Source organism: Heloderma suspectum, chromosome 2, assembly GCF_057233095.1.
Source record: "Heloderma suspectum isolate Gila_16-S chromosome 2, 16-S_ref, whole genome shotgun sequence".
In the NCBI taxonomy this organism is placed as follows: Eukaryota; Metazoa; Chordata; class Lepidosauria; order Squamata; family Helodermatidae; genus Heloderma; species Heloderma suspectum.
The window spans coordinates 368,421,857-368,434,721 of NC_139459.1; the positions used below are offsets into that span (position 1 = coordinate 368,421,857).

The 12,865-nt window shown below is 47.0% G+C and overlaps 1 protein-coding gene across 1 annotated transcript; it reads left to right on the top strand.

Moving 5' to 3' along the window:
* Nucleotides 1-1,191: 1,191 nt before the first annotated feature.
* LOC146355959 (uncharacterized) lies at nucleotides 1,192-12,582 on the top strand. Its single transcript, XM_084831065.1, has 5 exons — nucleotides 1,192-1,326; nucleotides 4,026-4,108; nucleotides 6,130-6,256; nucleotides 6,881-6,988; nucleotides 8,060-12,582. The coding sequence occupies exons 2-5, from the start codon at nucleotides 4,034-4,036 to the stop codon at nucleotides 8,617-8,619; spliced, it is 870 nt and encodes a 289-aa protein (XP_084687191.1). The 5' UTR covers nucleotides 1,192-1,326; nucleotides 4,026-4,033; the 3' UTR covers nucleotides 8,620-12,582.
* The last annotated feature ends 283 nt before the right edge of the window (nucleotides 12,583-12,865 follow it).

The following is a 12,865-nucleotide window of genomic DNA, read 5'->3' on the forward strand; positions in this document are numbered from 1 at the left end:
AAAGGTGACTTCAGCTTTTACGAGTTGCGCCTTTTTGCCAGAGACTTTGTACCCGCAGGTGGCCAGCAAATTGAGCAATTCGCGAGTATATCGTTCACAGTCTTGCAGGGTCTCAGCAGCGATCAACAGGTCGTCACAATACTGTAAGGCCTGACCTTTTTTGAGGCCCCCCTTCCAGGCGGCCAGGTCTCTTTGCAGTTGGGACCCAAAAATCTCAGGAGCGCATGTGAGCCCCTGAGGCACTACTGTCCACATTAGCTGGGCCTTGTGGTGGGTGTCAGGGTCTTCCCATTCAAAGGCAAACAGGGGCTAAGCTGTTTCATGGAGGGGTATTGAGAAGAACACATCCTTCAAGTCTAAGACAGAAAAGCAAGTGCTCTAATGGGGGTGTTGTACGGGGAAGTTCCTTCACGGAGCCAGACGGAAGCTTTGAATTTCTCAATGAAGGGTTTCAGGCCTTTTCAGGTAGCCAGTTTCATTGGGTACTGGCGGACCTTGACAGGGCCATGGCCGGGCTTTAGAGTAAAAACAAGGGGGGCTGCGGTCTTTGCCCGGGCCCATCCTTTGTTCTCAGCCCAGGCGGAGGGGTCTACACCTGGGAATCATGACCACTCAGGACTCCCCTCAGGAGCCCTGACTATATAAGTCAACAAGGCCATCTGGTAGTTGGACCCCTGTTGTTTGGGAATTCTAACTTCTATTTGGCCATTGCAAGGAGCCTGGCCCCCTCGACTTTCTCTTCCCCCCTCCCGCCTGTCATAGACTTTCATAGCAATCTCAATAAGCTCTTCAATGCCCTTTCCCATTACCCCTTCTACCTTTTGCAATTTTCTTCTTATGTCATCATATGACTGGCCCACAAATAGGGACACCAGAACCCGTCGATTGTCGGGGTTCTCAGGATCCAGGTCAGTATACTTCCAACACACCTCACACAACCTTTCATAGAATCCCGCTGGGGATTCTTCTTTTGTCTGCTTTATTTCATACAGTTTGGATAAGTTGACTGTCTTTCTAATACACTTCCTCATTCCCTTTACAAGCTGATTAGCATAGCTGGCGTGCTGCTTGCGCACCACATCAGTCCCATGTGACCACCCAGGGTTGGTGTCAGGGATGGCCTTGGCTCCGCTAATCTTATCTTTGTCCTCGCCCTGTGCTCGAGCCGTCTCAAAAACACATTCCCTTGCGTTTGTTTTTACTAGTCTACGCTCCTCAGCTGTCAGTAGGGTGCGCATGACAATCTGCATGTCTTGCCAAGTGGGCTTGTGAGTGTCAATGATAGTCTCAAAGACGCCAGCCATTTGGCCAGGATCTTCAGAGAAGGTAGGGCTTTAATGTTTCCAATTATAGAGGTCGCTGGTAGTAAAGGGGACATACACACAAGCTGTGTGTTCCTTTGAGTCAAGGACTTCCCTTAAGGGAGCTTGGAGAGATGTTTTTGGCACCGCCTCAGGGTCGTTGGGGGGGGGGGGGTCTGATTTGTGGCTTTGGAGAGACTCTAACCGAGACTTGGCAGCTGCCGCCTCCCTCTCCTCATGTTCCTTTTTCAAAAAATCCTCCCAAAATTTTTTCTTGACCTGAATCTCGGCCAGAGTTTCCTGAGACACAGGTTGTGGGAGGCTGGGATATAAAGGGGGGGGGGCTAAAAGGTCCTCGGGTGCTGGGGGAATAACGGGGGCTGACGGGGGACAGAGGCCATCCAAAGCTGCAACCTTCGGGGGACCTCTGCGGACAATTATTATTTACACTGAGACATTTTACATTTCAATAACCATGACGGCACTCGCGGTTACAAAATTTCTCCAAAGTTTCTCTAGACATTTTAACACCATAATCACCCTTAAACTGTTTCCAGTGTTGAAGCATACACCCCAGAGGTGTGCTCTCAGAACATTTACTAGAGGCAGAGCCCATGGCTCTCCTGGCCTCTGTTCCAATGTTAATTCCAAAAGAGAAACACACTCTTACCTCGTCTGAGGTGGCCACGTCCGGCTGCTTCAACCTGTCACCTCTGAGCAGAGGACTGTTTGTTCTGTGTCCAAAAAGGGACTTCCCCTCTTGGGTCCCCGGCGCCGGTCGACACACGTCCAAGAAGCAGGGGAATGGCGGAGCCTAATTCAGGCTTCCGGTGCGCACTTCATTCCTTGCCGTCGGAGGTCGTTTGGCCACAGGGGTCGACTAGAGGAAAAGTCCCAGCGGAGTCGCCATTTGTTGCACAAATTATGCTTAAGTTCGTTCCCTCTAGGAGGGGTATGCCAATATCCCCTTAGAGACTCAAAGAACTCTGAGATTCAGTCTAGCGCAGTTTTATTTGGTAGGAGACAAAAAGCGCTGTTCGGGTGGATTCCCGCGGCTAATGCCACAAAGGAGAACCACACCCTAGATGTTTTTGGTACAGCTTATATACATTCAGTATAATGACCTCATTAGCTATGCAGGGTGGGCCACATAATATTCATGAACTTCATTAAGCATGCGTAGCTGACATGTCTCTATGGCTGACCTGTCCTTGCAAGCTGGGCAGGAAGCGATCTAGCTGGAACTGGTTCTAACCAGCTGCAGGAGTGGCGGCTACTCGGGGGCGGGGGGGCTCCTCTGGCTGTACCTAATATGAAACAGACTGTTACTGTTGGTTTCAACAAGGCAGTTGATAAGACTATCTTCCTCTGGGACTTTCCACTGTAGGAGGCTGCCTCGGATGGCTGCCAATACTTTAAGATGGTGTCTCTTTGGTTCTATCAGAAGCATAGCTTCCAAATCCCGGGAAGTACTAGTTCTCCTCTACTCAGCACTGGTTAGGCCTCATCTGGAGTACTGTGTCCAGTTCTGGGCACCGCACGTTAAGGATGCAGACAAGTTGGAGAGGGTTCAGAGGAGGGTAACAAAGATGATCAGGGGACTGGAAACAAAGCCCTATGAGGAGAGACTGAAAGAACTGGGTGTGTTTAGCCTTGAGAAGAGAAGACTGAGGGGAGATATGACAGCGCTCTTCAAGTACTTGAAAGGTTGTCCCAGAGAGGAAGGCCAGGATCTCTTCTCGATCATCCCAGAGTGCAGGACACGGAATAATGGGCTCAAGTTACAGGAAGCCAGATTCCAGCTGAACATCAGGAGAAACATCCTGACTGTTAGAGCAATACGACAATGGAACCAATGACCTAGGGAGGTGGTGGGCTCTCCTATACTGGAGGCATTCAAGATGAAGCTGGATAGCCCTCTGTCAGGGATGCTCTGACTTGGATTCCTGCGTTGAGCCAGGGGGTTGGACTCGATGGTCTTGTAGGCCCCTACCAACCCTACTATTCTATGATGTCAGATCTGTGTCCATTATTCTTTTTCATCGAGTCAGTTTTGTGTTCATTTATCATACATTAAAAGGCCTTGGAAAATAAAAAGGGTTTTACCTGGCACCAGAAAGACATTAAGGTAGGCACCCAGGGACACGGGTGTTTTATTTCATTTCATTTCATTTTCATTTCATTTATTATATTTCTATACTACCCAATAGCCAAAGCTCTCTGGGCAGTTTACAAAGATTAAAACCCAAAAAATACAATATAATTTGTTGTTCAGTCATTCAGTCGTGTCCGACTCTGCATTCAAACATATAAGACAATTTTGCACAATCAACAATAAAAAATCTCAAGGCATGTTAAAAATCTTATCATATGCTGTCAAATGCCTGGGAGTAAAGGAAAGTTTCAACCTGGTGCCAGAAAGATGACCATGTTAGCGCCATAAGGCTAACACAGGCGAGAGTGTTCCATAATCAGGATCCTCCCACCAAGAAGTGGTTTGTGGACATTCTGTAACAATCCAAAGACCCTCTGGAATCGAAAAGCCTTCCGGTGCTTTTGAAAAAGCAGCACAGAAGAGACTAAACGAAACCTCTCGAAGAAGAAAGTTCCAGAACATCATGGCTTAGAGATATTTAATAGTTCTTAGAGATATTAAAATTTAGAGACATTAATAGGAAGATGGACAAATCTCACTAATCTTCCTTCTTTCTCTTTCTCTCGCAGGCAGGGGAATGCCATCTCCACAGCCCTTCAGTCTGATGCTTTCTCCTGAAAGACAAGACGTGGCTGACGCACGGCCGACTGAGGTATGTGAAGTTCTAATGGGATGGGGTTTGTTTGGGGCAGGTCCTGGCTATTAAATGTGAATCTATTTTTCCATGCTAACTGTCAACCCTGGAACATGAAAATAGTGTCTCTGAGAATCTGCAGGGTGCCTTTTCCTCACCATTAAAAAGCCACAGTTGAGATTGTGGGGGTGCCAGAGGGACCCCACCCCTTTTTGTGATGGCCCCCTTAGCTACTGTTCTTAGAAGGCTACAAGAGAGACCTACAATAAAATGCTGCAGTGTGAACTCCCGTTCAGTATTCCAGCCAGCCAGCCAGCCTGCATTCCCACCTCTGCAATATGCCGTTCTATTGCCCTCCCACACGGTTTCTTAAGTCTCCCCCCAACCCTGTGCCACCAACCATTGGGCAGCGTTACATAGCCACTGTCACATTGGGATTTTTGGCACTTTCCCCTCACCTTAGATTTGTTTGTGTGTGCGTGCCTCTTGCAGTTTCCCCAAGCCTGCAGTACCTCCCACTGGGGCGTAGGTGGTGATATTTTGGCTAAATAAGCAACGGCACTGACACCTGAACATTGGAAATAGAGGGAATGATGGGAGACAATTTGTTGTTGGGTTAACTTTGGGTTGTTTAATCCTCCATTAACCCATAGTGTCTGGGTTCAGACGTCACAGAGCAACTTACGATCTGGCCAATCAGAGGTTGCGTATTCAAGATGGCGGCAGCATGCACCAGGTACATGCTGTGGCAAACAATGGGTTAATTATTAACCCACAATTTGCTGCCATTACATGTGAACGGGGCCATTATCTTTCACCGTAACCTACCTCACAGGAGTGTTGTGAGAATCAAGTGGGCGGGGGGGAACTATGCAGTCCATCTTGGAGGAAAGATGGAAATACTACTTAATTCAAGCGTAAGTGATCCATAGTTAAAAGCTGCTGCATTGTATATTTACAGCACAAATCCTATGCATGTTTGCTTGGAAGTAAGTCCCACTGTGTTCAAGGTGACTTACTCCCTTAAAACAGTGTTTTGAATTCCATCCTTTTGTCATTTCAATTCAGGGGTGAGCAATTTGTGGCCCTCCAGATGTTTTGGCCTTTAACTCCCATTATCCGTCACCATTGGCTATGCTGGCTAGGGCAGATGGAAGTTGTAAGCCAAAACAAATTTGTAGCCTTCCCCGTCCATAGGACTTGGAGCAAGTTCCAGTCTAAAGGCAGACATATTGTAATAAAAGCAGACTACAACTTCCAGTCAAGTCCCACATTTCTTTTTAAAAGCTGCCAAAATAAGGAGATCTGCCTCCTTTTGTGGATTGACCTCAGGCTCCGGTGAACCTTCAAGGGGAAGGGAGTCCCACAGATGTGAGGCAGTCATTGAAAATGCCACTTGCTGTGCTCTGGGGGTAACAATTAGGAATAATCAAAACAGAGGCCTCAGCAGACCTAAGAGACTGTAGCAGGAAGTGGAGCAGAGAGTCTCAAAAGTCCCCGCTTAGAACACAATAATATTTAGCAAAGTATTTTTGCATTAATTATCTCTACAATCCTTACAATGGTCCTGTAAGGTAGGCCAGCATGATTGTCCCTACAGGTGAGAGAGCCCCTCACCTGGGGGCACAGAGTTGCTGACTGAGGTGAGCTTTGAATGGAGGACTTCCAAACTTTTGTACACCTGAATCTGGGTGGTACTATTCCAGGTGCCAAGTGGGGACTTGCCTGATGGAGTGCTCCTCCATACTAAAAATAACAATAAAATCCCTCCCTGTAGAAATCCAGCATATCAAGGTTCTAGCTTAGCCATCTCCCTGACACTCTAGGTTTCTGTATGCAGTGAACTTTTCTGTCTGAAGGAGCATTCAGTCACAAGAGCCAGTCTGGAGTACTCTGGCCCAGATAGAGGTTTGATCACCTGAGTGAGGACTAGGCCGAAGCCCCTACACTAAATTCGTTCATGTAAACACATGGATGTGTGTGCCTTGAGACCAGTTCAAGGCCCTCTGGGTCTGAATGGGGAATTTTTGCTGTTTCAGGAAGCTGTGGGTTTGGCGGATGTGACTGCGTCTTTGGACAAGGCTTTGGAGACTGTGCCAAATCCTATTTCAAGCCCCATGTGCTGGGAAGTCACACAGGAGAATCATGGAGACTTCTGCTCCTCAGGTAAGCGTCTTCCTTTTGGGGAAGCTGCCTCTTCTGGGAGAAGGAAATGATGCTCTGTGGAGTGGGAGGTTAGGTGTTTTACGGTTAGGTGGCCACTTATGAATTGCCCCCAAAAGAGGAAATGAATCACCAAAAAAGAGGGTGGTGATTTGCATAAACTTTGCATATGCTAATTTATATTATAGGGGGTGCAAAGGCTGGTAAGCATCCAAAGTAGACCTGAAACAAAGAGAAACGTCTCAGAATGCAAAGATTTTGTTTATGGAAAGCCAATAAATACAACCTTTGCATCCTGAGATGTTTCTTTCTTTTTGGGGTCTAATTTATATGTATAGAATGCAAATTTAGAAATTATAATTTAAATAGAAATGCAATACCTCTTATGCTGGTGGGTGACAAGATGACCTCTGTGCTGCCTGTTCAGTCTGCTAACTGTGGATGGGCAACAGTTCTTATGGTTCTTTATCTTTAAATTGGAATTTGATGGGACAGTCCTTCAAACAGAGGATGATGCTCTGTAAAACCCTATTTTATGGCCGTGGCATTAAGCAGTGTAGAAATAATAGAGAGAACAAATAATATTTTTGAGAAATTCACTCATCGATGTGACTGATCATCTTCCAGGAGGACGTGTGATCCCCAAACCTCAGGCCTTCTCCATGCCTGAACCGGAGAAAGTGATACGTGTCGTGGGCTCTGGCGACAGGGCGGCTTTTTCAGGAAACCTATTCGGTAAGGGCTTTTAAGATGAAGGGTTGTCTGAAGGAAGGGTGTGTGTGGAGTGTGGACTGGCCACACAGAAGCTGGCTTTTGGGGTGCACCAAAGCCACACCAAGTGGAGGATCCCCCCTCTACCCGGCTCCTTATCCAGGAAAGCACTTAGCACACCACTCCCCCTCCCAACTGGGATAGCAAGTGGTGCCCTGAGTGAGGGGAAACCTCCTCTGTTATCTCTGACCAGTGATAGGAGATAACAACAGTGGGGATTTCCCATGCGCTGCTTCCTCTTCCAGTTGGGAGGGGTGAGCAGTGCTCAGGGAATCCCCACTGTTATCTCCAGTCACTGCTTGGAGATAACGGGGGGATTGCTATCCCTGCTAGCCTCCCCAAGCCCCCACTAGCCTTCTGAGGGCAATGCCTTGGGGATGGGGAGGGTCCTGAGGAAGAGCCCAACCCTCCAGATCTTTGCCAGGGCTCCCTAAAACACCAGCTGCCACCTCCACATACCAGATGGGGAGCCTCCACGGGCTGCTGGTTCCCCATCTTTAGTATAAGGCATCTTCTCGTGTGGAGGGTGGAGCAGGGCCCTGCCCCCAACATCCACAAACCCAACTGCCCCAATGCCCCCACACCTGGCTGCTTCCACCCCAACATCCTTGCACCCAGCTGGCTCCTCCCCCCTGACCTCTGTGCATTTGGCAAAAGTCTGGAGTGGGAGCTGTCTGTCCTTGCATAGGCTCCTCCATGCAGTCAGCTTTTTAAAAAGAATGTTTCTAGACCTTATGGCTTGAATATAAATTTCAGACTGGCTGGGTCCTGCTTAATTACATCTGTTAAATGGGGGTGGGGAGAGCTTTTCTTTCTCATCCCCCTTATCCCTTCTTCGGATTCTAGAAGGCCAGCCTTCCCCAAAATGGCACCCTCAGATATGTTGGACTGCAGCTCCCATAATTCCCAGCCAACATGACCAATGGTCAGGAATGCTGGGAGATGTCGTCCAAAAACCTCTGGAGGGCTGTTGGGGGAAGGCTGTGCTAGGCCCAAGAAGAGATGAAATCTGGATTCTCTTTTCCCCTCCTACAGGTGATCAAGAGCCAAATAATGTCAAGAATTCTCTTCAGGGAACGATGGAGCCGGGAAGACCTGGCATATCCCAAGGGAAGGTTCATCTGCTGGTTGCGACTGATCAGCCTGAGCGTGAGTCTGAGGAGCCAGCAGAGATCCAAAATAAATATGTTGATTTACTCCAACACCGTAGATCAACAAACGAAACCGCAAGGGATGCGAGTATGAAGAAGGCCTCCAGTTCAAAGGGCCAGAGCGGGCAGCACTGCAAATGGAGATGGGCTGCAAACCAGATGAGCCCAATGGATGGCTCTGTGTCTGGGATGCGGTTGCAGCTTCAATCCCTCTTTGACAAACAACAGGAAATAAAACCCAGCGCCAAACCCTATTGGTATGAATGTCCCAAGTGCAGCAAAATTTTTCCCTACAAGTGTCGGCTGAACACACACGAGATGACTCACACAGGAGAGAAACCGTTCCGCTGTTTGGAGTGTGAGAAAAGCTTCAGTCGGAAGGCTGGTTTGAAATCCCATAAGAAAACTCATGCAAGACAGATGCAGCTTAAGGGGTCGGAGTGAGGGGAAAGCTTTCACTGGAGAAAGAAGTGGATGGCACATCAGGAAATCCATATGGGAGGGAAATAATAATGTTTCACTAAGACCTGGATCCCACATAATGCTAACCCATGGTTTATTTAACCCATGGTTTACCCAGGATTTGTCTGGCAGATGACTGAACAAACTGCAGTTTGTTTTGTCAGTCCCTGGGTTGTTTGTTTCCCTTCTCCTCTGCCCACTTCCAAATGCCTTTGCAGCTCTGTAGTATCGACATGTAAAGAGGCTGGTTGGGTTTTTTTACTTCTCTTGCCTGCCACTTCTGTGGCCTGGTGAAATAACCCATGAACAAACCCTAGTTCTGGGGTCACACATAACAACAACCCATATGTGATGTAATCTAGGGGTCCCCCTTAAAGCCTTGGCCCCTAGAGATCACTGAGTCCAGATTTTTCCTAGGACTCCCCAAAACACCAGCTGCTACCACCTGCTGATTTAGAGAAAGCAATAGGACTCTCCTCCTTAGATACTTAGCACATGGGGTGAAATATACCAGTCTTCCAATTTCACCCAGACCAGAACATAAGTATTCAAAAGAATAAATATTTATTTAACTGGTCAACATTCAGAACACACAATAACGGATAAATAATCATAATAATGTTCTAAAAACCTAACACCACATACCTACTTTCATTAGTTTCTCTCCCTGTCTCTTGATTCTGTTCACTCACTAAGGGCACAATCCTATGCATATTTAGATGGAAAAAAGGCCTACAACTCCCAGCATTCCCCAGCTAACTAAGCTCCTCCTTTCCTGACTTCTCCCTGTCCTCCTTCCAGCTGACATTCTCCAGCTGCCACTAGCTCTACCCAACATTCCATTCTGGTGTCAGCTGTCAATCATTCCCTCCACTCACTCTTTTGTTACAGCATGGTTTAAACAATCCAGAGTTAACAACCCAACAACAAATTATAGGTTCTCTTTCTGGGTTGTTCATGGTGAAAAAACCATTGTTAGTTAGCGTAGCCGGATTCTCACATCATGACAACCCCAGAATTCAACAATCCATAGGTTAAATAAACCACAGGTTAGCATTACGTGTGAAACGGGTCTAAGGGTGTTTCCAGATGAGGCTTCTATTGTGCGATCACCCTGCCTCATTTGCAGCATTTTATGGGATGTCCATAAAATCTTCCACTTGTGACCCTCTCGTGTTTTCTTACTGCTTCTTCCAACTTTCCCCCCCAAAAAACACAAAGGAGGGAGAGATGGAATTGCTGCACAACGCCATATGATTGGTAGCTGTACGAGTTGACTGTCTAGAAGTACCCAGAATGTACATTAGAGACATAGAATAGGGAGCAGGCCTCCACCAATTCAAAATGGGTGCATAGATCTGTGACTCGGTCTGCAGCAAAAAGATCTATATGGACTAAAAATATGACTTTTACTACTTTTTATACTGCAGTTTTAAACTTTTATAGTGCATCTTATGTTGTATTTTGTGTTTTTCATTGTTGTGAACTGCCCAGAGAGCTATTGGGTGGTATAGAAATGGAATAAATAAATAAACAAACAAAGAAAGAAAAATATGAGCTCCAGGATTGACCCAGCCAGTAATATCACAGGGGACCCCTCTCAGCCATGACAGGGGAACTTCTTATTTTGGGGAAAGGTTGCTGATTGGGGCATAACTGAGAAAGGAGGGGAAGGGCCGACAATGGCATGGAAAGCAGCTAAGGGAAGGAAAGTTGGGGCTGACTCCCTCCAGGGGATTGCCAACCAAGTAAAAGGCTTGAGGGAGGGGTGGACCAAGATGATTAAACCACTCGAGCAAAAAATAGATGGGTTTGCAGTTAAACTTACCACCATTGATAATATGGCATCTAAAGCCTTGGTCCTCAGCCTGGATAACAAAAAGTTAAACATGGTGATTGTAAAAGGCAAGTCAGACCTCCAGCGCCGTATTGAATGACTTGAAAATTACAGTAGACATCCCAATTTTAAGATTCAGGGGCATAGAGGAATGGCAGAGGGGCAAAACATGATAGTATTCTTAATAACCTGGTCTGTCTGAGTTACTCCCACTTTTTATGGAAAAAACTGACAGAGAAGGCACAGGGCACTGCAGGCAAAACCTCCAGAGGGAGGTAAGCCCACAGACATAATAGCCCTCTTTTACAACACTGGGATGAAGGATAACATGTTGTGGAGGGCACGAGGGGGGGATGGTATCATGCAGTCATTTCGGTTATGACGGAAGCTGAGCCACCTGGAAGCCGCAGGTTAAATATCTGGGCAGGATCTCCCTTTGTGGGGGTTGTAAGGGAAGGCGGGACCCCTGGGCTCTACTAGCCTCCTTGATCCACTGCCACCACCTCTCTCAGCCAGCTCAGCCAGACCCCAGAGAAACCCCCAACCTTCTCCCCACCTTGGGAAGGAAACAGCAGCCACAGAATTTAGCACTGACCCAGGAAAGAATAGCAATAGTCTGAGGCAGATATTTATTTACAAGTTAAGGGGTAAGGAAATGGGAAGAGAAACAAAACAAAGTACAATTTAGAATTCCCACAAGTACCAATTTCTTGTTTGGAAACCCAACACAGAATAAAACAATAAAAAGACTACTTGGGCTAGCTACTCACACCTCATGCTAAGATCCTTTGCTAGAGCCAGCGTTCCAACACCTTCTACCCAGACCAAATGAAAACCAAAGGACAAAAGAAGGGTGGCCGTTTGCCTCTTTTATTTAGTCACTGCCCAGATTCTAGTTCTTTTGCCCCCTCTCTCTTCCCTCAAACAGGATGAGCTGAGTTTTTCACACTTCCCCAGCTGTGCTGGCCCTTTGGCAGGCCAAGCTGGTTTATGACCTTGAGTTCTGATAAGGCCCCCAGCCTGGCACCTTCAGTCCTGGGATGGCCCACATCTCCTCCTCCCTCCAGGTGGCCTGAATTGTAAATCTTCCTGCAAGATCCTATTCCCTCCTGCCATAAAACACTAAAAACACAACCTCAAATCTTGCAGTAAGAAGTTAACTCCTCTCCCACCATATATTTGTCCCCATGAGGCCTTCTCCTTGACAGGGCTCCAGGCACAGTGGGTAATATTAGGGTAAACTGCTGTGGTTCCCTACTCCATTCTGTAATGTGTATTTTCTTCTATTTTATTATTTATGTGTGGTATTTATATACCAGTGAATATAGTAAAATCTCTCAGGGGTTCATAATCTTTCAATGCAATATTAAAATCACAACAGTAAAACACAGCATTAAAAACACTATCAACTACAGTAAAAAATCAAGGAGCAGTCAAATGGAGAGGTGTAATTAATTTACAACCCAGGGAAAGCCTGGGGGAACAAGTGTGTTTTCAGGAGGTGTTTAAAAGATGTCACATTTTCTGCTTCCCGAACTTCACGAGGGAGGGTTTTCCAGATGGTGGGTGCTGCTACAGAGAAGGCCTACCATCTGGGTACTTCATGGCAACATCCTGTTCATTTTGGAATGGCTAGCAAGACTTCCTCTGCTGATCTTAAAGGTCGCCTAGGTATGTATAAGGGAAAGTGCTCTGTTCGGTATCCTGGTCCCAGGTTGTTTAGGGCTTTGTATTGATATAACCAAAGAGACACCATCTTAAAGTAGTGGCAGCCATTTCAGGCAGCCTCCTACAGTGGAAAGTCCCAGGGGAGGATAGTCTTATCAACTGCCTTGATGACACCAACAGCAACGGTCTGTCTCGTATCACGTACAGCCAGAGGAGTTCCCCCACCCTTGCGAAGCCACCACATCTGCAGCTAGAACTGGTTCCAGCTAGAGCGCTTCCTGCCCCGCTTGATAAGACACGTCAACAGGCTATGTAACCAGAGTGTATATAAGCTGTACCAAAACCGCCCAGGATGTGGTTCTCCTTTGTGGCAGTAGCCACGAGAATCCACCCAAACAGCGCTGTTTGTCTCCTGTCAAATAAAACTGCGTTGGACTGAATCTCGGAGTTCTGTGTGTCTCTATGGGGATATTGGCATGCCCCTCCTAGAGGGAACGAATTTAGGCACATTTGTGCAACAGTATGACAATAATATAACCTTGTACGTGGCTTGGTAGCAAGTAGGCAGCCAGTGCGGTTCTTTTAGCGCAGGTGTTATGTGGGCATAAACATAACACAGGTGTCCCAGTGAGCACCCTGGCTGCTGCATTCTGCACTAAAAAGGTAAAGGTGTCCCCAACCAGTCGTGTCCGACTCTAGGGTGCGGTGCTCATCCCCGTTTCT

Bases quoted from the DNA above. Each gene is read 5' to 3' on its own strand.
- LOC146355959 (XM_084831065.1), top strand. From the start codon at position 4,034: ATGCCATCTCCACAGCCCTTCAGTCTGATGCTTTCTCCTGAAAGACAA. The intron at 4,109-6,129 runs GTATGTGAAGTT...TTGCTGTTTCAG, and splicing joins CTGACGCACGGCCGACTGAG to GAAGCTGTGGGTTTGGCGGA. The intron at 6,989-8,059 runs GTAAGGGCTTTT...CCCCTCCTACAG, and splicing joins TTTTTCAGGAAACCTATTCG to GTGATCAAGAGCCAAATAAT.